The sequence below is a fragment of the Puma concolor genome, chromosome C1, assembly GCF_028749965.1.
Source record: "Puma concolor isolate L17-30 chromosome C1, mPumCon1.1.hap2, whole genome shotgun sequence".
Taxonomy (NCBI): domain Eukaryota; kingdom Metazoa; phylum Chordata; class Mammalia; order Carnivora; family Felidae; genus Puma; species Puma concolor.
Window position 1 is genome coordinate 26738714 of NC_141674.1, and position 25611 is coordinate 26764324.

The following is a 25611-nucleotide window of genomic DNA, read 5'->3' on the forward strand; positions in this document are numbered from 1 at the left end:
CTCCCCTACTCAACACTTCAGTGACTCCCATGACTAACAGAACAAAAGCTATTCTCTTTAGCATGGACCCCTTGGTCTTGCCTGTTGCTACACATACCAGGCCTGCACGCTCCAGGCTTGCCTGCCTCCCTTGGCTTGTCTGTTTCCTCAGCCTGGAAATGCTCCCTCACATCCTGACCTATCCATTTCTCAAGACCCAGGTCAGGTGCACCAAGCTAGGAGGTCTCCTCAGCTAGCAAGACACTCCTGTGTTCCCACAGACTGTCAGGCCCTCTGTGCTGGCATGGGTCAGTCTCCCACAGAAGACTTAGGGGTCCCAGGAGACAGAGATGGAGTCTGACCCCTCTCTAAACTCCCCAGGCTGCATCATCCCACAGAGGGTCTGTACTCAGGAGTTGCAGAACCAGACCAAGCTGGATTAGATTGCCGAAAAAGTGGGTTTAGTCGTGGGTCAGAAGTTGGTTGTACAGACGCATTTGACCAATATTTATGGAGTATCTACTATGTGCTCAGTCAGGATTCCTAGTTGTCAGAAGTAATAACAACTCTGGCTAACACGTGTGGAGAAGATTATTGGAAGAATATAGAGTAGTAGTAGGAAGACTAAAAAATGAGGCCCAGAGAACCGTGGGGAACCCAGGCAGGTGTGACAGCAGGAGCTCCAGTTGAGGCAACACTGTGGGCAGAAAACTCATGCCGAATGCTGTGAGTGTCCCTCCCGCCTGCAGGCTCAGCCTCTCTGAATGAGACCACAGCTGGCCTTTATCTTTGGGTCTTGTCTCTGGATTCAGCCCTAAGCCTAGATCCCGTGTCCCCACCCAAGCTGCCAGAAAGGACGAGGAGGATGTATGTTGCAAAGGGAGGCTTCTGTAGTGAAAGATGGGGCTCTGCTACCCTCCGAGACTCATATGTGACCCCTTCACGACAAAGAGGGGGTTGGGGGTGCTGGATAGACAAAAATGTATGACAAGTGTCAACAGTACACCTTTGCCGCAAGGAACTTACATTTTGGAAGTAGAGGTGAGGAAGGACCTTAGAGACCATCTGTGCCAGCATTTTCCAATGTGTGCTCAGTGGGACACAGTGAGGACAGGAGCGTGAGAAAGGCCAAGTGACAGACCCTGGATAACTTGAGTTTTTCATTTCAGGACTTGTCAGAGCCTTTGATACACCACTGAATATTGTGCAAGTCCAGGAGCAGGAGCTTTTCCCTCATTTGTCCATGCCACCCTTTCCCTGAAGAGTATTCAGCAGACAGGGAAACCCCCATCTAACTCAATCCTCATTTTCAGACAGGGAAACTGAGGGACTTTCCTGGCCTCACTGGGTCCCTGGCCTCCTGATTATCAGTCCAGAACCCAGGGAAAGGACCCATTCCAGGAAGAGGAGGCAAAGGTGGAGGCAGGGACCTGGGCCAAGGGAACTGCTCAGGCCCTCCTCTGCCTGGCACTGCCTTCCCTGCTCTGTCTGCTGACATGAGCTCACCCTCCAGGTGCAGCACCCTTCAGGACTTCAGGACCCACTTCCACCTTCAGGAAACTCCTTGGGGGAAGCGGGGGAGAAGAGTCCTGGGCAGCACCAGGCCACCCAGGCCCAGATCCCAGTTGCCTCAGCACAAGAGGGAAGGGGACAAGACACCCCAGCAGTTCCTGGCTGAGAAGCAGGAGTGCTGGAGTCCAGCTGTGGGATCTCAGTCATGGGCCCTTGGGAAATGTTTGTTAATTCTCTGAGCCTCAGTTTCTTCAGCGGGGAAACAAACTAAAAAAAAAAAAAAAAAGATCAGCTGAGACATTACGAATGATTCAGTAAAGTGTATAGCATCCTTCTTCAGATATGAAGACTTTAAAATTTTTTTTAATATTTATTCATTTTTTGAGAGACAGAGTGGGAATGGGGAAGGGGCGGGGTGGGGGAAGACACAGAATCTGAACCAGGCTCCAAGCTCTGAACTGACAGCACAGAGCCCAATGCGGGGCTTGAACTCACAGACCAAGAGATCATGACCTGAGCCGAAGTTGGATGATTAACTGACTGAGCCACCCAGATGCCCCCAAGAAGAATTATTCTTACATTGGGGATCAGATAGGAAATAACTTTCCTCTTTTTCCTAATGAGAGACCCTGAAAAAGACTTCTCAGATAAGTCACAGTAACTCAAGGGGCACTTCCGCAAAAGGAGGTGTCTCCTATCTGGTTATGTCTGGAAGGGCCTAGAAACAGAAATAGGACAGCATTAACACTGAGGAACTTCTTCCAGATATATTTTCTGAGTGCCACTAATGTGCCATAAGTAACTGTACTCACAGTTACTTATGCGTGCACACGTGCACACACACACGTACGCACATACCTCATGCTGCCTTGTATCTTCATCCCTGTGCCCTTCTCTGACATCCCAGGCTGCCTGGAATACACTTTCCCATCTTCACCTGGTGAATTTCTGTTCACCCTTCAAAACTCAGATGAGGTCTTCCTGGCCTCTCCTCTCTCCGGGCTAAGTGGAGGGCCTCCTCTGTGCTCTGTCTGTGCAGATCCTCATGACCGACCTTCCCACCCTAGAGTGAACTTGCCTGCTTGTACACCTGCCTCCCCCAGTGGATTGTGAGTGACTTAAGGGCTGTGAGCTTAGAAGCCTAACCCGGCACATGCGGGTCGATGAATGAATGTATAAATCAGCCTTCAGCTCTTCCTGGGGTGGGAAACCCGGGGCTTTTTCCTCATGCCAACCCTTGAAGCCAGGGTCTGCATGCCTTCACGTGTACCCCAAGGAAAATATGCACTGTGTCCAAGTGCTGGAGAGTTTGTAAGAAATAAAGAGGACGTGCACACCCCACCACAAGATCTCCCCCCAAACTCATCAGACATGTTTGTTCACAGTCTCCCTCCCACCACACTAGTAGCTCAAGGTGGTAAGCAGAATGATGTCCACCCTCACCAAGATGTCCACATCCTGATCTCCAGAACCTGTGAAAATGTTAGGTTACATGGTGGATTAAAGTGACAGATGGAAGTAAGGTCATCAGCTGACATCAAGATGGGGAGATTATTCTCTATTATCAAGGGGATCATAAAAAGTAGAAGAGGAAGGCAGAAGTAGATGTCAGAGTGGTGTGATATGAGGACTCGAAATAGCTGTAAAGATGGAGAAAAGAGAAAAGGGGGCCATGTGGGAAAGAATTAGGTGGCTTCTGGAAGCTGGAACAGGCAAAGAAATGGATTCTCCTCTACAGACTCCAGAGAGAAACAACTTTGGATCAATGTGGTCTGTTCCAGACTTCTGACCTCCAGAGCTGTAAAAATAAACTGTGTTGGGGCACCTGGGTGGCTAAGTCCCTTAAGCGTCTGACTTCGGTTCAGGTCATGATCTCGCAGTCCGTGGGTTGGAGCCCCCCATTGGGCTCTGTGCTGATAGCTCGGAGCGTGGAGGCTGCTTTGGAGTCTGTGTCTCTCCCTCTCTCTCTCTGCCCCTCCCCCCGCTCACGCTCTGTCTCTCCATCTCTCAAAAATGAATAAATGTTAAAAAATAAATAAATAAATAAATAATCTGTGTTGTTTTAGGCCACTAAATTCGTGGCAATGCATTTCAGCAGCAATAGGACGCTAATACATCCTTCTCTGGCCTTAGCCCCTTACTGTGCTGACTCTCCTGGTAATTCTTCTCTGGCTCCAAAGCTACACAGCTCACCCAGCTAAACAGAAGCCTTGCAGTTGCCCAAACCCACCCTCCTTAAAGGCAATTCAGCAGCCATCTGTTGTTAGGCAAGTTATGTATCCCTTGACAAGAGGGCTCACATTGGCACACCTCACAGCCTGTGCTCACGAGTTTCACAATCTGGCCAGGAGGCAAAGACACTTCTTAACCACACAGTGCAATTCTCTGAGAGCATCCTGCTCTGAGCTCTTGGAAGCAAAGGGGAGGGGAGCCCAGATTGGATAGGAGGGATCAGGGAAAGCTTTCTGGAAGAGGTGGCACAGAGCTGAGTTTTGAAGGGTATGAATAGTCAAGTGAAAGGAAGCAAAGGACAGTGGGTCAGAAAGACTCTGGGGCGTGAAGAGAAATACAGAGACAAGAGAGAGACATGAGAGACAGACAAACACTGCAAATTGTAGAGGCAGAGAAAAGGCCACAGAGAAAGAGGCAGAAAACAGCTGACTGTCATGACTGGCTACTCCCAGCCCAGCCTCCCTCCAGTTCTGGGACAGAAAATAGCCTGGCTGACCCATAGTGTGCAAAGCATTTCCTGTGCAGCCCTGGGGACCCCTGAGCTGTACTTTCTCAGGGGTGGGGCTGGCTGAGAGGGGGGCAGTGAGGGCAGAGGAGGAGGAGACAAGAAGTCCTGGGCCTGCATCAACTAACTCTCCAGGACAAGAGTGGCTGAAGATGGGGAGGAAGTGACATGCGTATGTCAGGATCCATGTATGTGTATGAGCCACGAGGGTGCCAGAGGTGTGTGTGATGCACTTCCATGTGTGCACGTGGCTAATCCTAGGGTCCTATGTCCCTTCCTGGAAAGTGAAGGCTGGACGGACAGACAGCAGGTCATGGTGGACACCTCTCTATGTTATGTCCCTGGGTGAAAGGCAGCTCTGAGAGCCTTCTTGAGTACACAAGCCATCCCCCCTGGCGAGCCAACAGCTTCTATGTATCAGAAGCAGCTTCCAGTTGACTCTTTATGCTGCCTGTTCCCCAAGGGCACCACCTCTCTGTGCTCCCTTCAGGGGCCAATGACCTGGTCTCAACTTTTGCTGGGGAATGAGTGATCCAGCCAGAACCTTCTCTGAGGAACTTTTCCAAGTAAAAGGGTGGGGGGGGGGGGGGAGGCAGGGGTAGAGTTAGGCCTAGCTTTCAGAACATCTCATTGTGAAAGATCTCTTTGTCTCAGGGAGATCCCAAAGCTGCCCCAGTGACTTTAGCCTAGACCCTTCCCCCACCCTCCTCATTGAGTCCCTGTCCCCACCTTCCCCAAGGTCATTTTTGAGACTATCTTTAACCAGCTCTTTCCTTTCTTTTTTCAGTTTATTATTTTACCCTCTACCTCTGCTAGATTTTTTTAATATTTATTTTATTTTATTTTTTTGAGAGAGAGAGAGAGAGAGAGAGTGCAAACGGGAGGGACAGAGAAAGAGAGAGAGACAGAGACAGAGAGCATGAGTAGGGGAGGGGCAGAGAGAGGGAGAGAGAATCGCAAACAGGCTCCATGAGGTCAGGGCAGAGCCTGACTTGGGCTGATCCCACGAACCACGAGATCATGACCTGAGCTAAAATCAAGAGTCTGATGGTTAACTGATAGAGCCACCCAAATGCCCCTAGCCCTGCCAGACTGTCATCATTCCAACACATGGAGATGTCTTTGAATGTGGAGCACACTTTTTTCTCTCTGATGGTCCTGCTTTTGGAAACATTCTAGCAGAGCCTGAGTAGCCATTGGCTGGGCTGGGCTGCCACAGAAGGACTGCTCCAGAGGGGATTCCTGCTGGCGGGGGTCGGGGGGGGGGGGGGCGGTGGGGGCAGCTACACACACCGCAGGAAGTCATCCAGGGGAAACAAGGTAGTCCCTCACTCCCCTCCTAGGTCTGAGTTCTCAGCCAGGATTACCTCCCATGACCTTTTGGCTCAAACTCTGACACACCTAACAACCAGCCGGGACCTTTGACTCGACCACATTGGGACCCATGGAGCTCATCCAAAAAAACCACAGAAGAGCTGCTAGGCTGGATATACACTAGCTTCATCTGGCCAGGCCAGGCCAGGCCAGGCCAGGCCTTCCTCACCCTCACTGCACCTACTCCCTCAGCAGATAAGAGGTACCATCGTCCCTGCCTTCCCAAAAGGAGACCACTGAACTCCTGGCTTAAGGAAAGGGAACTACCATTTATTGGACATCCGTCATGTATCTCCTTTAGTCAACACACCAACCCTTCTAAAAGGTCACTGCTGTTGTGGAGAAGAACGGATTTCCAGAGGAGGCTAAATCAGGATCTGGAGTCAGGTTGTATCTGACACATGAAAATGACAGTGCCCTCTCCTCCCAGCATCCCTCCACAAGAGGAGGGTCCAACATGGGGGGAGTACACAGAAAGGGGGCTCCTGGAGAGAGACCAGAGCAAGATGCACTTTCCCCCGGCTCAGCTAGGACTGGGCCAGAAGCTCAGGGAGAGAGGGGGAGCTGCTAGCAGGGGAGATGCCTTTCCCGGGGGATTATGTGAGAGAAGGCTCACAAGCCACACTGTTTGGGGGCCCAGTGACCCAGTACAACTTGGATTTGGTGAGAGGAGCCTTCTCTCCACTTCTTCATAGAATTCCACGTGGCTCCAGCTCAGCAAGGGCTGAGGGACATGTGATGTCACCTGGCACCCTGTCTGCAGGTTTGAGGGCACTGGGACAGCACTGGGCTTGGAAGAAGGGTCCCTGTAGCCCTTCTGGGGCCCGCAGGCCAGGGCCACTCATGAAACAGCACGCTACGAACACACATGGCATATCCTGGGGACTCTGTGACCAAGTAGAAGTCTGGGGTCGTATAGATGCAGAGCTAGGAGGCAGAAAAGGTAAGGTCTTAACGTCAATGCAATTTCATTTGTAACCATAGGTTGCTGAAGCCAGGGAAAGCCACATTTCATGAACCTTTATGGATGTCAATCGAGCTCAAAGAGGCCAAGTCCCTTGCAGAGGTGGGAGAGCCAGTGCCATGCTGAGTCTCTGGCTCCACAGCCACGATCCTTCCAGTACACTAGTCTACCTGGGCACCCCTGATGTTCACGTCAATGCCAACGTCCCAGAAATCCTCTTAGTCATCCCACCCCACCTCCCTTCCTAAGGCCAGTGCATTTGTGGTGAGTGATCACAGCAGCACAGAGGACTAAGGCCTTTGCAAACCCCTGCCCTGCCCAAGAGGTGCCATCACACCTGCCCCCACCCTCATCATGCACCTAAGAAACTGCTTGCCTTCTCTGGAAACTTTGGCCCCATTCCCCAGGCCACTGCAGAAGCGGCCACATTCTCGCCTAATACTTGCCCTTCCCTGGCTACTACCTGTCAGTCAAGGGACAGGTACATGGACCAGTGGACCTCCTGTCTGGGATTTCTGGATTTGGAAAGCAAGGACTACAGTCAGTCCTGTGATAGAACCTGTCTTGTATCAGACTTGGGAGCTCTCAGCAGCCGTATTCCTCCACGTGGAAGAAACAGGTGTGCACAGAGGTTAGTGCCACCGCAGAGAAACACCCGGAGGTGAGAGGAGCAGAGAAAGTACTGGTGGCCTTCATGGCTGTCACTGAAGCTGGTTCGCAAACTATGAAGCACTTTTTGCCTGAAAAGCTGTAAGCTGGATTTCGGCCACTTGCTTAAGGCGCTGTCCAGCCTCCACATGCCCTTTCCCTTCCCTCCCAGGAGAGGCAGCACAAAGCAGCAGCACCAGGGAGAAGGAAAGCAGGAGGAAAGCCAGAAGGTCCCATGGGCCTCTCTCAACAATGGCACGGGCAGCCCATTGTTCGTTCTGGGTTGAGACACCTCCCCGGACACCCCCACTGCTCAGCTGGCAGCCAAATGAGGCAGAGGCAAGAATGGGTAGTAGAGGCAGTTCTAGTATCTTCAGAAAGCTGATGCCCGGGGACCACCTCTTTCACTACAACTTCCCAAGGGCAGAGAGGGAAAGAGAAGAGTTCAGATGGGGGACAAGAGAACAAGGTGTTCTGTGCTAGGGCAGGAGTGACCCCAGGCCTGGGTGGAGAAAGGGGCTGGGAGACTTCTGGTCAGTAGAAACAAAGATGGATGTTTGATCTCTACTTAGACTTCCAGGGTGGCCTTGAGTCAGCCATTTCTCTTTTCTTTCCTTCAGGGACCCCACCTGTGAAATATGCAACGGGAGAATATATTCTGCGCAAAAGAAACCTGATCTCTCCCAACTTGGCCTCATGTGTGACCCCAGACCCACTCCTAACCTTAGCACCTGCCAAACTCCTCTGAACTCTAGCTGCTGGGATTGTCTGTATGCCTGCCCAAGGTAGGCAAGCCCACGAGGCCAACCCAGGGGCCTCAGTTGTCAGACACACTGGGACTCCTCTGTTGGTGCAGGCATCAGCGTCCCATCAGGGAAGGGACAGGAAGCTAGGACCCGAACAGGGAGGCTGAGCTACTCCAAGGCAAGATCCAGCCCAATGCTGATGTCTTTAGACCAGTTTGATACTCAAAGCAGACATATTCCAGAACTGGAATTTTAGGGGATGGGGATATTCAGAGCAGGAGCCCAGTCCACAGTTTAGGAACAGAGAAACCAGCCCAGACCCTCTGAGGGGAAAGAGAGAAAGGTAAGGAGACAGGAACGAGCCCAGTCAGGGAATCAGGAAGCTAAGCAGGGCTTAAAAACTGGATAAGCTGGAAAAGCATACCTGGGAGTCAGACAGCTGTTGTCCAGGGGTGCCCAGGACTCACACACACCAGGCTGTTGGCAACAAAAGCTAATTCCAGAGCCCAGTGGCCTGCCAAGGCTCAGGGATCAGACCGGGCTGAGTGGTGAGGTCGGCCCCTGCAGCTAAGCACAGAGTGAGAAGACGCTGAGAGTCACATGCAGGACTATGCTTGGGAGGAGGCTGTGTCATCGCAAGGCCATGTGGGAAGAGAGCCCAGAGCAGCGGCTTAGAGACAGAGTCTTATGGCCGTCGTGCCCCCCAAGTCCTAAGTAGCCACAACTCACACCTGTGTGGGCGGTGTGGCACACAGGGCAAACTGTGTCTGCGTGCAAGGGCTGGAGATGGCCCAACCCTGGGGCACAGGGCCGACTTGGGCAGCTCACTCAGAGGTCCCTGGCATCTGAGTGTTGGCGCAAGTGTGCTCTGGACTCACTCCACTGATGGAAGAAGAGCACCATACACAGAGTCCAAACCCCACAGACACTCCAAGGAGAAGAGGGCCATTATCGCACTCAAGCCCTCTCTCCTCACTCATTTATTTTCTTCTACTTATCAGATTCTGTGGTATAGCACATCCTCCAGCTAAGCGCTGTCCAACAGAACATTCCACAATGATGGAAATGTTCTGGCTCCTCTGTCCAGTACAGTAGCTACCAGCCACGTGCAGCTGGCGAGGAGCTGAATTGTTAGTTTTAATCCATTACTTTTCACTTTTAATCGTTGCACATGGCAAGTGGCCACCATATCGAACAGTGCAGTTTTGGCTCTTCCGTGTGGTGGGGCGGTAAAACCTTCCGAGATCCAAACGTTTAACCGTGTCCATGTACCAGGAGCTACCAGAAATGGCTCTCTGTCCAGGGTAGGGCTGAAGGGACAGGGAACAAGAGGGAAAGGGAAAGAAAAGAAAGGCCTATGCATTACCTTATTTCGTCCTCACAGAAACCCTGCAAAGTGAGATTATCCCCACCTCACAAATGAAGACACTGAGACACAAAAAGCTTTAATAACCTGCCTAAGGTCATACAGTTAGTTAGGGCCAGAGTCAAGGTTTGAACCCAAGTGTATGACCTCAAAGCCCCTGGTTTTCCACCTCATTACACAGCTGAGGAACAAAGTGCCCCTTCCTGGCACTGACAGCAGGGCAAAGCCCCGGGCTGCCAGACGTCTCTAACCTGCCTCTTCCTGAGCTAGGTCTGCCCTGTTACAACTTCTCCATTTGGCCTGAAGTGAATTTGTAGAACTCAGACACACCCAGATTCACACACAAGGCCAAAGGCACATGGCCAAAGAAAGATGATCTGCTTCTGTGCCGTCCATTAGTGCAGATAATTAACAGTTGATTTGATATTCTTGGCATACGGGAAGGCACAGCTCTGCTTTGTTTGGGCTGATACTAAAATACCTCTTCACTCCCCTGCACACGCTGATTCGCTCACTGCTGGAGGACCAGACAGCGGGGTCAGAAGTGAGCTGGAAGGGAAGGAGATGAGGGTGGAGAAGGAACTAACATTTCTCAGACCTCTAATTTCATGCCAGGTACTAAGAACTTCAACAGACCATCTCGAGTACTGATCATCTTATGAGGTGGTTGTGATTCTTCTGGTTTTGTGGGAGCAGGCCTGAAGCTCGGAGAGGTGAGGGGGCCTGGCCAAAGTCACACAGGTGACAGCGGCAGAGTATGACCTCAAAGTCGAGGTCTGCTCGACTCCAAGCCCGTTTTATATCACACTGGCTCTTGGCAGAGATCTAGAAAACCCACCACTGCTAATAAAGGGCCTGAACTCCTTTCCAGGTCTGTCTGGCACGACGCCCGAAAGCAGACTCCTGCTGCAGCCATCCCTTCTCCCAGAAGTTCAGGCTCCCATGAGCAGGAGTGGACCCCAGCCCCCAACCTCATTGTGCAGTCAGTGACAATGAGAGGCAGGCTGTCCCTTTCTCACCCACCGCTTTCCTCCCCACCCCATGGGGTGCTGCCAGTTCAGCACAATAGTGCATTCTGTGTCCAAGAGCCTCTGCTGGCGGCCCCAGGCTTTTGCAGCCCCTCCAGACAATGGCAGGACCCAAAAGGCCTGATAGCCGGTGACAAATGTATGTGAATGACCAGCTCACAGGAAGTGGCCTTCAATAGTCCGATAGCTTCCTGTATCCTGACATTGTGAAAGCCCACTTCCTGTGCTGTCTCTGAAAATACAGCTCGGCAAAGCTGGGGGCAGGGGCAGTGGTGGGGCTTCCCTGTCCACCCCCTGGCCCAGGCAGGATTCAACATTCCCTGCCAAGAAAGCCACCCATCTCACCTCATTTCTGATTCAAGGGTGAATTCCCTGCTGGCCTCTGCCCTGTTTCTCCACCTCTTTGCCAAACCCCACCCAAGCCCAATCAGAACAAAATGACCTATTTTTAAAGACTGTGTGGCCTTCCTCAGTAACAGTCCCCTAGCCCCCAGTTCCAGGATCTCAGGCCTTCTGCTGGGAAAGGCTTTCCCGTGTCTCCTTGCATACCTCTGGGACACACTGAGCACAGTTCTAGGCTTATGAAGGGCTCTTCAGTCACCCCTTCAACCATCTATCCTATCAGAATGGATGCTCAGGATTCCTTCAGCTTCCTCTGGGTCATGAAAAGCACAGCACAGCAAGAGAGCAGGGAGGCCTCCTTTCCCTCCAGGCTCCAGCTAGACCCAAGAAAAGTCTTTTCCCAGGCAGTGCCTCCCCCATGAACCCTGCCTCCCAAGAGAGGCTGATTAGAGAGAGCAAGACAGGGGGCAGCTAGGAACAAATGCAACTGAGCATTTTCTATGGAGTCAGGCACTAGACTGAGAGCTTTTCTCTCTGTTACCTGGTGACATTGAAGTAAAGCCTCATGTTCAAGACAAGGACACAAAGAAATGAGGTCATGGCAGAGGGTCACCCAGCTAACAGGAGGCGGAGTCATACCACCCCTAGCCTTGCTTTGTACTGGGAGACACGTTCAGGTCTGGGAATAAGGGAAGGGTACCATTTACCCCCTCCTCTCACGTGCTCCCTTAGGCCTTCTACCCCAGACCCCAGACATGGACAGTCCTCCCTCAAATTCCTGGCACTGGAGAAGCAACCCTCAGAGGGCAGGGGGCTGTACCCACCCAGCCGCCAGCAGCCTGCCTCTGAGCATTGTTCTCCACTTTCGATAAAGGAGGCACTGAATCAGCCTCAGGCCATTGTGGCTGCCTGGGGGAGGGGGGCTGGTGTGGGAAGCCAGACAGGTCAAGGGGTGACTACCCTATTCATTCCCAGCTAGCCACTGGAGACCTGAGAGCTTCAGCTCAGCCAGTGAGGAGCCCCAGGCCCACAGTGTCCAGGAATGGGGAGAACAAAGAGGTCTCTGGAGATGGAAAGGAAGGGAGGAAGCACTCACCAGTTTTCCCACCCTCCACCCTCCCTGTCCCAGGGGAAGAAAGGCCATGGGCACAGTGAGATCAGCAGGGACCGCCAGCTTCCCTGGGGTAGAAAAGAACTCCGAAGCCAGCAGACCTGGGCTTAAGTGGCACCACCTTCTCCACCTGTGACTTAAGAGGGTGGCTTAGTGGCTGAGTCTCAGATTCCACCTCCTTAACATGGAGACAATCCCTGTCTTGCAGGCATCTTGGGAGGATTAAGTGAGATTTCGTGAAGCACCCACCCAACACTTAGCCTGCAGGAGCTCAGCAAGCAAGCTTATGTCCCTGTTCTTGGCTGGGATTTGTCTGCCTCAGGTGCCGAGACTAATGAGGGCCACCAGAGAACCGGGGCGGCTGTCCTCCAGCTCTCTTCCAAGAGGCCGGAACATCGCAATCCCAGGACTTGAGCTGGCTGGGCAGGAGGTGGCTGGCAGCCTGTCCTAAAGCATCCATCACCCCTGCCTGTACGTTGGCTCTGGACCCTGAGGGAACCAGGGGCCACACGAGCCCCGGGGCTGCAGACCCCAGAGGGACACAACGAGGGTTGGGGAAGGGCAGGGCACCATCAGAGGCCCCTGAAATGTTCTCTAATCTGCTGAACAGGGCTGCATGAAAGTGACACAGAGGTGGGCTCCGGGCCAAAGCAAGGTGCTGGCTGGTTATCTGTGGCCAATTCCGAATCCCAGCAAACATCTGAGTCACTTTCCCACCCTGCTCTGCTTTTATCAAAACACACATGAGCTCAAGGGAAAATGTCTATACTGGAATATCAGCATGAACCAACCCAAGCAGGCAGGTAAATCTTCTGGAAAAAATCATAATTCTCGGTGCCTTTCTACCGCTCCCTACCTGAAAGGATACTTACTGTGAGTTGCAGAGCTCAGCTAACACAAGGGCAGCTGAGTTCTCCCCTCAAAGTCAGCCCCCACTGGGAGAGCCTGGGGCCATGGCCAGGCCTGTAAAGGCTGCCTCGAGGCGGAAGGGCGTCTAGGCTCTGATAAGGCAGGGGAAGGACAGGACCCATGCCTGGGGCCCGCTGACTGTTCCTTCACCCCAGAGACCACAGGGATAATCAGCTCACAGTGTCTTCCGGCCTCAGGCATTTAGTTGCTACCCTACGGTCTCTTGGGGAGGCGAGGGGGAGCCAGCACCAGCTTCACCCCAGAACCAGGCCAGCGCCAGAGGCCAGCAGGCCCCTGCCTCAGGGGGCTGGGTACCCCACACCCAAGTCTCTCCCCTGAGGCAGAGGCAGCCTTTTTCCTACGCTGCCTTACCCTCAAAATTGTGTCCCCTCAAAATTCATGTTGAAGTCCTGACCCCCAGTACCTCAGAATGTGACTGTGTTTGGACATAAGGCCTTTAATGAGGTGATTAAATTAGACGAGGCCATTAAGAGTGGGCCCTAATCCAATCTGTTGTCTTTACAAGAACAGATTTGGATACAAAAGACACCCGGACGTGGTGTCACCCCCCCAAGTGCACAGGGGGACCACCATGGGTAGAGCAAGAAGGCAGCTATCTCCACGTCAAGGAGAGAGACCTCAGAGGGAAGCAACACTGCAGGCACCTGATCTCAGACTTTTAGCCTCCAGAACTGTGAGAAAAGTAATGCCTGCGTTTAAGCCACCTGGACTGTGGTATTTTGTTGCAGCCACCCTAGCAAATTAAGACCCTCCTCTTGATGAGGGGTCTGGGGGGACTTCCTCCTCACACACTGTCAGCTGGGTTGGTGCTCCGAGAGCCACGATAACCCAGGAAGGACCCCTTCAGCTTGGCCCTTCCCCTCAGATGCCCAGCTTCTACAGCCTCCTCCAGAAACCTCCACCTGCCTACAGGCCAATGAGTGGGCCAACCAAGGCAGGGCTGTGTGGGTGTCGGGGACCCAGCTGGAACCGGGGGATGCTGCGAGATGCCAAAGCAATGCAGAAGAGGCTGGGGGGTGGGGGAGACAGTGAAGCAGGGGTTGGGGCAGAAAAGCACCAAATGGCAAAGCCAAAGGGCCTCAGAGCTGAGGATCAGAACGCCCTCACCACTCCCCAGCCTCCTGCCACGGCATTACTATAGGCCCATTTCCCCTCTACACTCAGGAACCTCCTCTTAAAGCCCAGAGAACAGGGCCTTGTTGCAAGAGTACATGCGTGGAACATAAAAAAACTGCTATGAATCAAAATAACCACCTTTCCTGAGGGCTATCAGTGAGTCTCAGTTCCAAATGCCTTGCATGTTTTCTCTTAATCTTCACAATGACCCCCTGAGATAAGTCCTGTATTAGCCCACCTGACACGTGGAATTGAAACAGAGAAGCTGGGCAGCTTGGATGAGGCCTCAGAGTTCTAAGTGGCTATGCTGGGTTTTGAACCCAAGCAGCCTAACTCCAGAGCTGAGTTTCTTGGAGGGGAAGCGGGGACGGCCGGGATCGGAGCCCTTCGAGGCCCCAGCATATGTCAGGGAGGTGACAGCCAGCCAAGGACAGGGCTTTAGGGACAACAGTAGATAAACAAACCTTGTCATCAATTGACCAAATTATAAACACACGGGGCTCCATCTGTGGGAAAGTCTGTGACCTCCTACCCTCCTGCGCGTGGGGAAAACAGCCTGGAGAGCGTCAGAGAGGCAGAGCTACCCCTAAAGGTTTGTCTGTGGTCCATGCACTGGGAAAACGAAAGTGGGAAGGGGCAGGAAAAGCAGGCTGCGGCCTCCATCCGAGGTATGTCACGTGAGCCGCCCACAGAGGGCCCCAGCTGTGCCCTATGGCCAGCCTGCACTCAAAGGGTGCTTCCCTCATCGGGTCTACCGGTCTGCAGGCCAGCTGACCTTGCTTTGGTGTGATGACATGTAAACTGGGAAGGGGAGGGGGCACCGGGTGGCTACAAACCCAGCTCTGCTGGTTATCTGGGGTGAGCCATTTCCCGCTCGGGGCCTCAGATCCCCTGTCAGCCTAACAGGAACCAGTGCTCTTCTCCCTTCTGGTTGAACTCACTGGGGATGAGGGACAAATGAAGAGGGCTTCTTGTGAATACAAGGTTTACCTCAGCTTTTAGGTGAAATGAGGAAACGGAAGCCTGCCTCACCTAGCAGCCCACCTGCCCTCCCCGGCCTAAGGGATGAATGGAGACAAAACGGAGACACTCCCAAAGCAGGGGCTCCCTCAGACCCCCCGGCATTCCCAGGCCTCCCTAGGATTTCCGTGTCCCCCAGGGTTGGCCCAGGTTCTGCTGAGGCTGAGGGAGAGCCCCACCTGGTAAGGGCATTAAGGGATTCCCTGGGCTCCATCCCAGGGCCTTGCCGGGTTCCTTGGAGCGTTCCCATCCACCCTGCCGAGCTGCTGCAGGGCTTTGATCACTACTACACGAAGGGCTTCCTGAATGCTTTCCTGAGGACATTGTTCCCCACTACAGAGTCATCAGGGTCAAATTCATCATGGGCTATGCTGGTCCAGGTCCCACCCAGTGGGGAAAGCCAGCCCTCTGCCCAAGCCCCACTTCCCCTGGGAAAATGAAGCCAGTGGCTTCTTTTGGTTTCACTCATGACCAGCCTCGGGGAAGACAAAGCAGTAGCAACACAGTGCCGCCATTAGGTCAAGGCGGCCAGGCGCCTCAAAGCACACGCCCGGTGGTCTTGCCCCCTCAGCTTCCACACAAGCTGGTCTCCGCACCCAGCCCCAGTTGTCGGCTCCACCCCAGAATCACACTCGAGGGGCCTCTTAATTCACTCAACATTTATTGAAAATGACTCTGTGCCAGGCCCCGAGACGGGCAGAGGTGGATAAGACGTGGCGCCTGCCCTCAAGGAACTCACAGTCTAACGGGGGAAGACACACACCCGTTACAGTGCCTTGTAACAAATGCCACAGGACAATGACCACAGGGCTGGACAAGCAGGGAGGGAAGGACAGCCTCCGCTTAGGAAAGTGCCTTTGAGCCTGTACTATATCTTGCAGCGTCACAGGAGTTCACCAAGTAGCCAAGGAGGAGGGACACACGATGGACATAGAGGTATCAGGATTGGAACAAGCATCATGTGCTCAGGAAGCGGCAAAGGCTGGCCTCTGTCCCAGGGATGATGGGAGGAAGGCTGGAGCAAGCTGGTGAAAGAAGGAGTGAGGCAAGCCAGGGGCTCTGGTGAGAGGAGCCATGGAGGTCTTTAAACAGTGACCTCATCAGAAATGTCTTTTAGAAAGAAAATGCTGGCAGAAATAGGAAGAATTTCCAGGAAGAGACTGACAGTTTAGGCAAGATGATGCGATACAGAGGAGGGTAACTGCAGGTTGGCTCAATGGAGCCCACACGAGGGGGGGTGGGGGAGGGAGTCAGACAACAAGGGAGAAACAGGACAGAGGGGGAGGGCTCCACGCCAAACCTGGGGTGGATTCCCTCAATCTTCCCAACTCTGTGAGGGAGGCAGACGCATCCCCACTTTACAGATGATGTTTGGAGAAGTGAAGTGACTTTCCTAGTCACACAACTAGATTACGGAGCTATCTGCAAACCCATCATTCGAGACTGGAGGGAAATCCAGACTAATTACTCTTCTCCATTCTTAAAGCTGGTATCCCAAAGACTGCTCTTTAGCAAATACTCTGGGAGACTGTGTACAGAAAAGGAATAGAAGAGCATTTATTTCCATTTCATTATTCAGACTGGCTGCCATCCAGTGCGCTAGAAGTAAGGCTTCACTGGACTATCACGTAGCACTCGCGGTTTTCAAAGCGTCCTCGGGATTGGTTTCTCCTTCTCTTTACACCATCAGCAGGGAACACACTCACGTCCCCAGTTTGCAGGTGGAGAAGCCAAGTCCAGGGGAAGTGAAAGATCATGTCCCATGTCACCCAGTTTCCTTGTCCCCAAGTCCAAGGCTCTTTCCTCTACCTGTGCTCCTGATACAGGACTCCTGGGGATTCTGCAACCCCTTGCTCCCCACTTCCCATCTCTGACCGTGCAGACGGCACCAACAGAACTGCTACTTAGTGACACAGGTCTGGCCAGCTTGGTTCTTATCCAAGGCAGTCCCTTCTGTAAAGTATTCCTAAGAAGTCCTCAGCCACCAGGCCTGTCAGGGTCCTGTTATCACTCTCCCAGCCAAGGCTGGTCCTGCCTCCAGATCCCCACTTCACCAGGATCACAAGGATACATGCAACTATTGCAGGAAATGGAGGCTTTTCCTGCAGTAAAATGAAAGCAGCTAACATTATTGAGCACCTACCTACTGGTTGTCATAGACCCTGCTAAAAACTTTACATGTTACCTTAGCCTGATGCCACCCAGCAAAAATAGGTACTCTTATCTCCATTTTACAGATGAGGACAGTGAGGTTCAGAAAGGCTAAGTGACTTGCCCAAGGTCATTCAGCTAGTTGCGGAGGCAGTATTCATAACTCAACTGTTGGACTCGAGAACGCACTTTATTTTTAGTCTGCCACGCTGCCCTGGCTCACCACTCTACAAGTGCAGAGACGTCCACACCAAAGTGGAAAAGGAAAAGGGAGGCAAGACAGCTTTTCCATGTTTGCTGCCCAGCTCCCAGGCAGCTTCAGGGAGGCTAATCCCATGGTGTTTCACTCGGCCAACAGTCCCACCAGCCTGGGACCCTGGGAAGCCGGCGAGAGTCAAAGGGCTCCCTGGCAGGCTTATCCTGGCAGCTGCCCAGCTGACTTGTGCTAACACAGCAACAGGCACAGGAAAGGCTCTAGAGGGAGTGGAAAAGCACCAGACACTGGGCCTCTGAGGGGACAGAAGTGATTCCTGCCCAGCTCAGACAGGATAACCCTGCTCTAAAGCCACCACCATCACTGGACCGAGAAAACACCCGAGAAGGGGCCAAGCACCTTTAGCAAGCACCAAGCACCTCTCCTTACTAACAATGTGTTTCAGTGAGTCGTGACAATTGGGCCAGTCCAGAAGAGGGACATGTGCCTCCAAGGTGAATCAGCAAGCATGGAAGAAACCAGTGCCCTGGTTCATTCCAGCCACCTTGGCCTGCCTTTGCCCACAACCACAGGAACCCTGCTACTCGATGTCACCTGAGCAGAGACAAGAAGGCACGCACTGTGTCAGAGTTCCACCGCGGCAGCAGATCCCGGCCAGCCGTGGGAAAGAAAGAGCCAGCTGGGGATATTAATAGACCTGCTGGCGGCAGAGATTCAGTGAGCGCAAACCCTAGGAAATGAAACTGCCCAAGAGGGGGCATAAAATGAGACTCCTGGAAGGGAGCAATGTAGGTTTCCAAAGACAGGGCTTCGGCAGCCAGGCCCTGGGCGGAGCTACATCAGCAGTGACAGGGTTATTCTGAAATCTGCAAATCCAAAAATGTCTTAGTTTGTAGGAAAACTTTTTTGGTGCGGTTTCTGTAGGTTTTCTATCCTCTAAAGTTCTGCTTAGACTGATATTAGATATTAAGTATCTAATATCTATTAGACTGGTTTCAAGAGAAACTAATCCTGGGCCCTAATATTTGCCACAAGTTGTTATACTGCTTTAAAAAAAAAAAAAAATGTATACCTCGCAGGTTTCACTGAAAGGAAAGGGACAGTTTGAGAAGTCACAAATTGGCAGCTACTGGATGAAATTAAATCCACGGGTATGTTAGCAGGCTTTGAATTTTTTAAAAAATCAAATGTCAACATTTAAAAATCAAGTTTCCAAAAAAAAAAAAATGCGTAATATTCTAAATTTCTAGCATCTTTTAGAAAAAAGAAAAAAAAAAAACGAAAAATTTGGCATCACAAATTGGAAGATGCTGCATGGCCACTGCCCCCTTTAGGCAGGCCGGTCCCTGTAATTCCTGGCCGGTTCACTTAAGCCCCGCTCACTTAAGCCCCCCCCTCCTCCCCGGACTGACCCCTGGGGGCATGCGCCTTTGCCGCTCCTTGTTAAGCCCAGGGAAGGGCTGCCAGGCTTGGTCATGCTCAGGACCACCACAGGGCGGCAGCACTGGTCTGTCACCCGCCAGCGGGCTAACCAAGCTGAGCTCGGCACACCCTTGCAAAACCAGACATCTCATGCTTACCTCAGTGGTAGACACTCACTCACTCATTAGATTTATTCCCTAAAAGCAACAGTGGCTCATTTCAGCATTCCCACTCGCTTCAGGGACTGAGGAGGGCCACTAACGACTTGCTCTCTCCTCTGGCCACCCCCTTCCACATCTTCCCAGCTCCGCCCACCCACCTGTTCAGGAATTCCACCTCCACCCACCTGTTATACCAGCAGGCCTCAGATCCCAAGAGAAGAGAAGCAGGACAAACCCACCCCCACCCCCACCCCCACCCCCATCACCTTGAAAGACAGTTCATTCTTCATCATATGCTCCTTACTTGCTTTTGCTCACTTAGGTTACATGTCAGTTGACTTCATGGACAATAGGTTCTTACACCTCTTCCCACCCTCTGCTCTCACTGCCCTTCCAACAGCACTAGTGACATCTTAAGCGGCAGCGTTTAGTATAAATTCCTGCAGCCATTTAAGAAAGACCTTTGGTATTATGCATCAAGGTCCTCAAAAATGCACATCCATTTCACCCAAAATGCCATTTGTGGTTCCTGCCATGGACTCCAAAATGCAGGAAAAGCTTTATGAAAGATATTCATTGCAATATTTACACTAGTGAACCACCAGAAACAATCCAAATGTCCAGTAACTGGGAAATTACTGAAAACTACGTTTTTCCCACTTGATGGGCAGTTGTGAAGCTATTAAAGTAGGATTGTGAAGACCATGTGATAAGATAGAAAAAATGATTACGATATGAGAAACTATGTAAAGAAAGAATATAAAATTAAGTGGACAATAATGTAAAAATCTTAAAAACCTATGCCAAGAATTAGTGAAAGGGAACAAAATGCTACCTTTGCAGTTGTACTAGAGCCCTAGTTGGGGTTGGGCATGGGGCTGACCCTTTTTAAATCTCTACCAAATGTTCTTTAATGTATATATATTATTTTTATAGGGAAAAATGTAGTTCTGTGTACAACTGGGAAATTTGATAGCAATTCTTAAGCTCCCTGGTCTACACTGAATTCACACTTTGAAATATCCTATAAGCCTCTTCCCATCATGATAAAAAGGCTGCTGGGAACCTGCACGTCCAGGACTCACTGCCTGGGCCCCGGAGCCCTTAGTTAAAGGCCAGTATTATCTACCCCTGAAGTGCCTGCACTTGCATAACTCCTAAGGAGACCCCAACACTATCTGGAAGATAGGATTCAATCAATATGGTTCTCAGATGCCACTTTAATCAAGTTTTGTACCATACAGTGATGGGGGGGGGGGGGTGAAAAATCATGACTGTTTTCAAGCAAATTCACCTGTCCCAAGGCAAACTGCCTGGACTTCCAAGAACAGAAAAAGGCTTTCCTCCCCGAGGAGTCTCTTTCCTGACCTGATAGGATAGGATTTCAGGAAGAATGAGCACAGGAAGAGGGCAAACTAGTGAAAGAAGCCAGGTAGCTTTTTGAATTCTTCCCAGTGCACACAGGAACTAGGCCTGCAGGCATGCCTCCTAAGGCAGCCCCAACTCCAGCCCCTCCCCGCCGAGGCCGAAGAGCCTCCCTGCAGAAGCAGACGGCCATCGTTTATAACACTTCTCCCAGCAGCACGCCCAGAAGCGCAGAAGCCTGCGCACCACACAACGGATGCAACCTTCAGGCCAGAACCCCCAAGGGCCTTTCCTCTTCACTGGCCCCTCGGCTGCTCACGTGTCTGCCTGGCAACAGAACAGCAGCCAGTACGTGCAAGGCTGGGTGGTGCGGGAAGGGCCAGGAGAAGCAACAAAGCAAATGACATGTGGGTTCTGGGGCCGGGTAGACACGGTGGCAGGGCCACTCATGGCCCACAGAAGGACCCATGGGGCTCTGTGTCCTCCATTAGTTCTTCTCCGGGCGGTTTCTGTTCAGGACAGCTTTAGGGGCAAATTCCAGCTTGTCCTTAAGGCTCACCACCTGGGTGTGGTCCTTGCCTAGCAGTTCATCCAGCTTGCGGTCCTCCCGGCGCTCAGAGATGCTCTTCTCCTCCTCCGCGGGCTGGGGATCCTTTCCCCGGATGAACCATTCCAGGTGGTAACCCACGGCCCCGACCACAAAGGCCACAGGAAATGTGACATAGGGAGCATAGGTACGCACCACGGTCCAGAGCACAGGCCACATGACATCTGCAGAAGAGCACAAGGCCACATTAGGGAGAAACCAGCACCCCCTCTTCCCCGAATATGGACAACCCAACCCACTGGGGCTCTCCACTTCCCAGGCAGCCTGGCACAATTTACTGAGCATCCACCCCAGGCAGAGTAATCCAAGAGGGTACCTTGCTTTAGGCAACAGTTCGGGCCCTGAAACAACCTAGGCAGTTTTCAAAGACATGATTGTTAGGGAAAGGGGGAAGAATCTCTTTTATGTACTATGCTCTTTGACAATTACACAACCATGCATGGCAGTGTTCCCCACAAGGGAACCTCTGAGCTTACCTACCAAAGATTCAAGTCTGTTATTGACCCCAGGCCCTGCCTCCGCAGTTTGCCAACATTACAGGAATGGACAAGAGCCTTTCTCCGCTCTATGCAGTTTCTCCATGAACACAGCCAGCCATAATTTTCCCACCATGTGTAGTCCCACTGTGAGTCTCCTGGCTCCAAGATAATGAGAAGTAGTTTCTTTGCCTCACAAAAATAATAAGGAGCATATTTAAGTGGCCAAAACCCTAATCCATTACTCAACCATTCTGGATGTTATATAAATGATGATTTTTTCCTATTCTGACCTTGATTTCCCTAACAATGAGATATATTTATACTTTACAAAACTGCTGCCCAAACCTCTTTCAAAATACGTTCTCTTCGGGGCACCTGGGTAGCTCAGTTGGCTAAGCATCCAACTCTTGATCTCGGCTCAGGTCATGATCTCACAGTCAGGAGATCAAGCCCCACGTTGGGCTCCTTGCTGAGCGTGGAGCCTGCTTGGGATTCTCTCCCTCTCTCTGCCCCTCCACCCCCTCTCAAAAATAGATAGATAGATAAATAACAATATACATTCTCTTCAACCAAGCCCATACCCTCATTTTGCATAATAAACTCCTAAAAATATCACCAACACTGAAAAACTAGGGCTTGAGTTTTTCTGTAAAAAAACAAAAAAAAACACTGTACAAGCCCATGGCAGAAAAAAAAAGGTGGAATGGCTCTGGAGCGTCCTGAAAGTAAGTAAATTAAGCTCTTACGTGCCAGTCCTTGGGCTAAGCAGTTTATATACAGTATTCCCTTTAATCGTCATGTCTACTCTAAGAAGTAGATGGCATTATCAGAGGGTTAACTAACTTGCCCAAAGTCTCAACTAAAAGATCATTCCATTTGCACTCTGTAGGTGTTTCTCCAACTTGGCTATCTCTGGTCTAAAGTGTACAACTGAAACCTCACCAAGGATAAAATGATTCTCTCTTTTTGGTTCCAATTCTCTTTGGAGAAATCCAGTGTTCTGTGCACCAAGACTATAATGGATCATCATCAAGGAAAAAGACTGCAGCAGCCTCAAGGTTCCCCTCTGGGTCCTTTGTCTTAGCACCAGGCCCTATGCTGGACAAGTCACACACTAGTCATCACCTGATCTTTACAACACCTCTATGAGGCAGGAATTATCAGCCCAGATTTGTGTCTAAGGCCACAGTGGCTCAGGGACATTATGTTAACTTGTCCAGGATCACTAGAAGTGACACAGCCACAGCTTTTGAATCCAGGCCTCTCCAAACTTCAATGCTTGTGCTCTTTCTAGTGGTAAGAACACATTGCAGACAGGTGTATTGTTTCCTCCAAGTCCTGGACTTGGGGAGAGCTTCCTGCAATTTCTTCCCATCTACTTGGCATGTCACTATCTGGAAGAGCTTCCCTCTTGGGCAAACTCTAAGATTACTCAGATTTGTGAAATCATAAGACTTAGAAGTTGTTAAAACTCCGATGAAGAACCTCAAACCTAATACTTCATTTTCTTTCCTTTTATGCAAATTCCCTATAAGTAAACACTTACTCTAAACAGCAATCCTCCATTCAGATCCCTCATTTGCCGTCAAACATAGCAAGCATGAGTCCACAATTCATATCACTCCCCACATGCAGCAAAGGTCTCTCTGTCGTCCTGCCCACTCTAACCATTCCCCAACTAGTCAATTCATTCATTTACTCAACACTTAGAACCACTTTTCTGTGACAGATGTTGGGCTGGCAGCCTCCCCTACTTATCTGCATTTCTCAAAACACTTAAGCTCCAAGAGAGCAAGGACCATGTCTGTGTGCACCACCCCCACCCCCCACCCCCCCGCCTGGTATAAAGCTCCCCAAAACAGTTTGTTGAATGAATGAATGACAGCTCAGACAACCCGCCAATGTAAAATCACAGCAGTCACCCACCCCCTCGCCCTCAAAAGGCGGCAGGAATACAGCAGGCTACTTTTCTGATTCCAAGAAGCTAAATACTCTCCAAGTCATCCCTGGGGTATCAAAATGAAAGCAGTAAATACTGGAACGTATTCTTTCCGGCCCAACACAGAGGGAGCCTGAGTGCCCGGTAAAGGTCAAGTGGGTTCCCGGGAAGCCTGTCCTTGTACCGGCGCCCCGGAGACCCAATGAAACCCGAAGCCGCAGTTCCGAGATTTGAGAACTGTTAACAAGGGCAGATGAGATCTGACAGGGTGGAAGGACCGACTCTGACCGTCACTCGAGACCAGCCCAGAGATGGGAGCGCAACTGAGGTCCACGTCCAAGTATCTGCCCTTCTTCCTCCTCTGGGCTCCCAGGCCCTGCCCGTTATCCAACCACGCTCGTGGCCTTGTCGGCGTCCGTTCTCACCCACGTGCCTGAGGCCGAGAAGCCCTGGTCGCAAAGGGTCTGCTGGGAGCCCAGACTCAGCTTCCGAGCCCTGGGAAGAGAGGAGCTGTCAGGCCGGGGCGGGAGCAGACACTCGCGATCACCCTTCCCTAATTCAGAGGTCACTGCCTGGAGCCGTCCCCCCGGCAACGGGCGGCCCCGGCGGCCGCTCTGGGGGAGGGAACTGCCCGCCGGGACCGCGTGCTCACCTGCGCCGCAGCCCGCACTGCACCGTCCGGACCCCGTCCTCCGCCCGCTCACTCGCCTGGAGCACCGATGTCTCCACTCCCAGCGGCCCGCAGGCCCTCGCCCCGGGATCCCGCCCACCGGCGCCTGCTCTCTCGGAGCGCGGCGATTGGCTGAGCTCCAGCCAGAGAACCAGAGGAAGCTAGGCGTCCTCAGCAGGCCCCGCTGCACAGAGAAGGGTACTGCGCCCCCTGGTGGTATGGAGGTTTCCCAGTGACGTTAGCATGTGCTTGTCGCGGGGAGAAAGTGGAAGGTCATCCATTCTTTATTCAACTGATGTTTATTAGGCGTCTTCTAAGACCTAGGTCTGGGCACACAAAAATTAAAGACAGATTCCTTGACGTCAAGATCTTCTTAGCAGAATATAGTCTAGAACTCTAAGAACGCTTCAGAGCTGGGCTAGCTTTCTAGCCATGTGACCTTGGGAACATTATTAATCAGCCTGCGCCTCCTTTCCAGCTTATGCATAAAGGTAATAACACCTATTTCACAGAAGGTTGGCAGGGTTTGATGAGATAATGCATGTAAAGTGCTGTGCCAGGCACAGAGCAACAGGGAAATAAATGGTACTATCGTTGGTATACAAAAAATTGAAATGCAGTAAAACCTAAGTCTTACCTGACCCCTCAGATACAAGTATTCACCCCCCCTGTATCCACTATGCCCTGTACAGACACGTATTTGATCACATACAGTTGACCTTCGAACCACAGGGGTTTGAAACTGTGTGGGTCCACTTATACACGGATTTTTTGCAATAAATACAGTACAGTACCATAAATATATTTCTCTTCCTTATGGTTTTCTTAATAACATTTTCTTTTCTCCAGCTTATTTTATTGTAGGAAGACAGTACATTATATATATATATAATATACAAGATATGTGTTAATCAACGGTTATCTGTAAAGCTTGTGGTGAAAAGTAGGCTATTGGTAGTTCAGTTTTGGGCGAATCAAAAGTTACACACGGATTTTCGACTGTTCAGGAGGTGGGTACCCCTAATGCCCTCATTGTTCAGGGGTCAACTGTGTAGAGAAAAACACCAAAGCTCAAGTTCCATAACCCCCCACTAGCCCCTCTGACATCTGTTCCACGAGTCTCAGCCAAGCATGTTTATCTGTAGGACGCAGGCTAAACTCATATTCCTCCATGCAGACCAAACAGTTCACACCTCTGTGCCTTCTTTTACTATCCTTTTTCATCCACCTGGAGTGCCCCTCCCACCTTTCTTTACCAAAGTAGCTCTGGCTCATTTTTCCAGCTTCAGGGACACCTGCAAACAGGAAGCCGCCTAGATTGCTTAGGGCATCACTTAGCTGCCCTTCCTCTATGATCTCAAAGAAGTCAGTGCTGGAATGCCTGAGTGGTTCAGTCAGTTGAGTGTCCGACTCTTGATTTCAGCTCAGGTTGTAATCTCACGGTTCATGAGATAGAGCCCTGTGTCAGGCTCTGCACTAACAGCCTGGAGCCTGCTTGGGATTCTCTCTCTCCCTCTCTCTCTGCCTCTCCCACCCTGTCAAAATAAATAAATAAACTTAAAAAAAAAAGTGCTACGCTCTGGAAGTGGAGATAGAGAGAAAGGAACAGTATAAAGAAACACGTAAATGTGTAAGAAACCATTATTAGCAGAACTTGTTCCTCAAAAGAGAGGAGAAGGAAATAGAATTGCCTAGAATAATTAGCATTCAGTCAGCCAATCCACATGTTC

The 25611-nt window shown here is 51.4% G+C and overlaps 1 protein-coding gene and 1 long non-coding RNA gene across 4 annotated transcripts in view; both read right to left on the bottom strand.

The window, feature by feature from the left end:
• LOC112848499 (uncharacterized) overlaps window positions 1-15984 on the bottom strand; it is a 112033-nt gene extending 96049 nt beyond the window's left edge. The window contains exons 1-2 of the long non-coding RNA XR_015254599.1: window positions 12680-15984; window positions 8385-8527 (exon numbers count right to left, since the gene is read on the bottom strand). This is a non-coding gene — a long non-coding RNA (uncharacterized LOC112848499). The remainder of the gene's footprint in view (window positions 1-8384; window positions 8528-12679) is intronic.
• A 4042-nt stretch (window positions 15985-20026) lies between these two features.
• Window positions 20027-24019, bottom strand: SMIM12 (small integral membrane protein 12). 3 transcript variants are annotated; one of them, XM_025933150.2, is made up of 3 exons: window positions 23864-23970; window positions 23645-23706; window positions 20027-20957 (listed from the first exon to the last, which is right to left on the bottom strand). In XM_025933150.2, exon 3 carries the CDS (start codon window positions 20950-20952, stop codon window positions 20674-20676), a length of 279 nt encoding a protein of 92 aa, XP_025788935.1. In that variant the 5' UTR covers window positions 20953-20957; window positions 23645-23706; window positions 23864-23970; the 3' UTR covers window positions 20027-20673. The 3 variants fall into 3 exon arrangements, with proteins under 3 accessions (XP_025788935.1, XP_025788934.1, XP_025788932.1); XM_025933149.2 differs by having other exon boundaries at window positions 23637-23706; XM_025933147.2 differs by lacking the exon at window positions 23645-23706 and having other exon boundaries at window positions 23864-24019.
• Between the last annotated feature and the right edge of the window lie 1592 nt (window positions 24020-25611).

What these genes read in the sequence shown, in the direction of transcription:
- SMIM12 (XM_025933147.2), bottom strand. Translation starts at nt 20,952, where the DNA reads ATGTGGCCTGTGCTCTGGACCGTGGTGCGTACCTATGCTCCCTATGTC.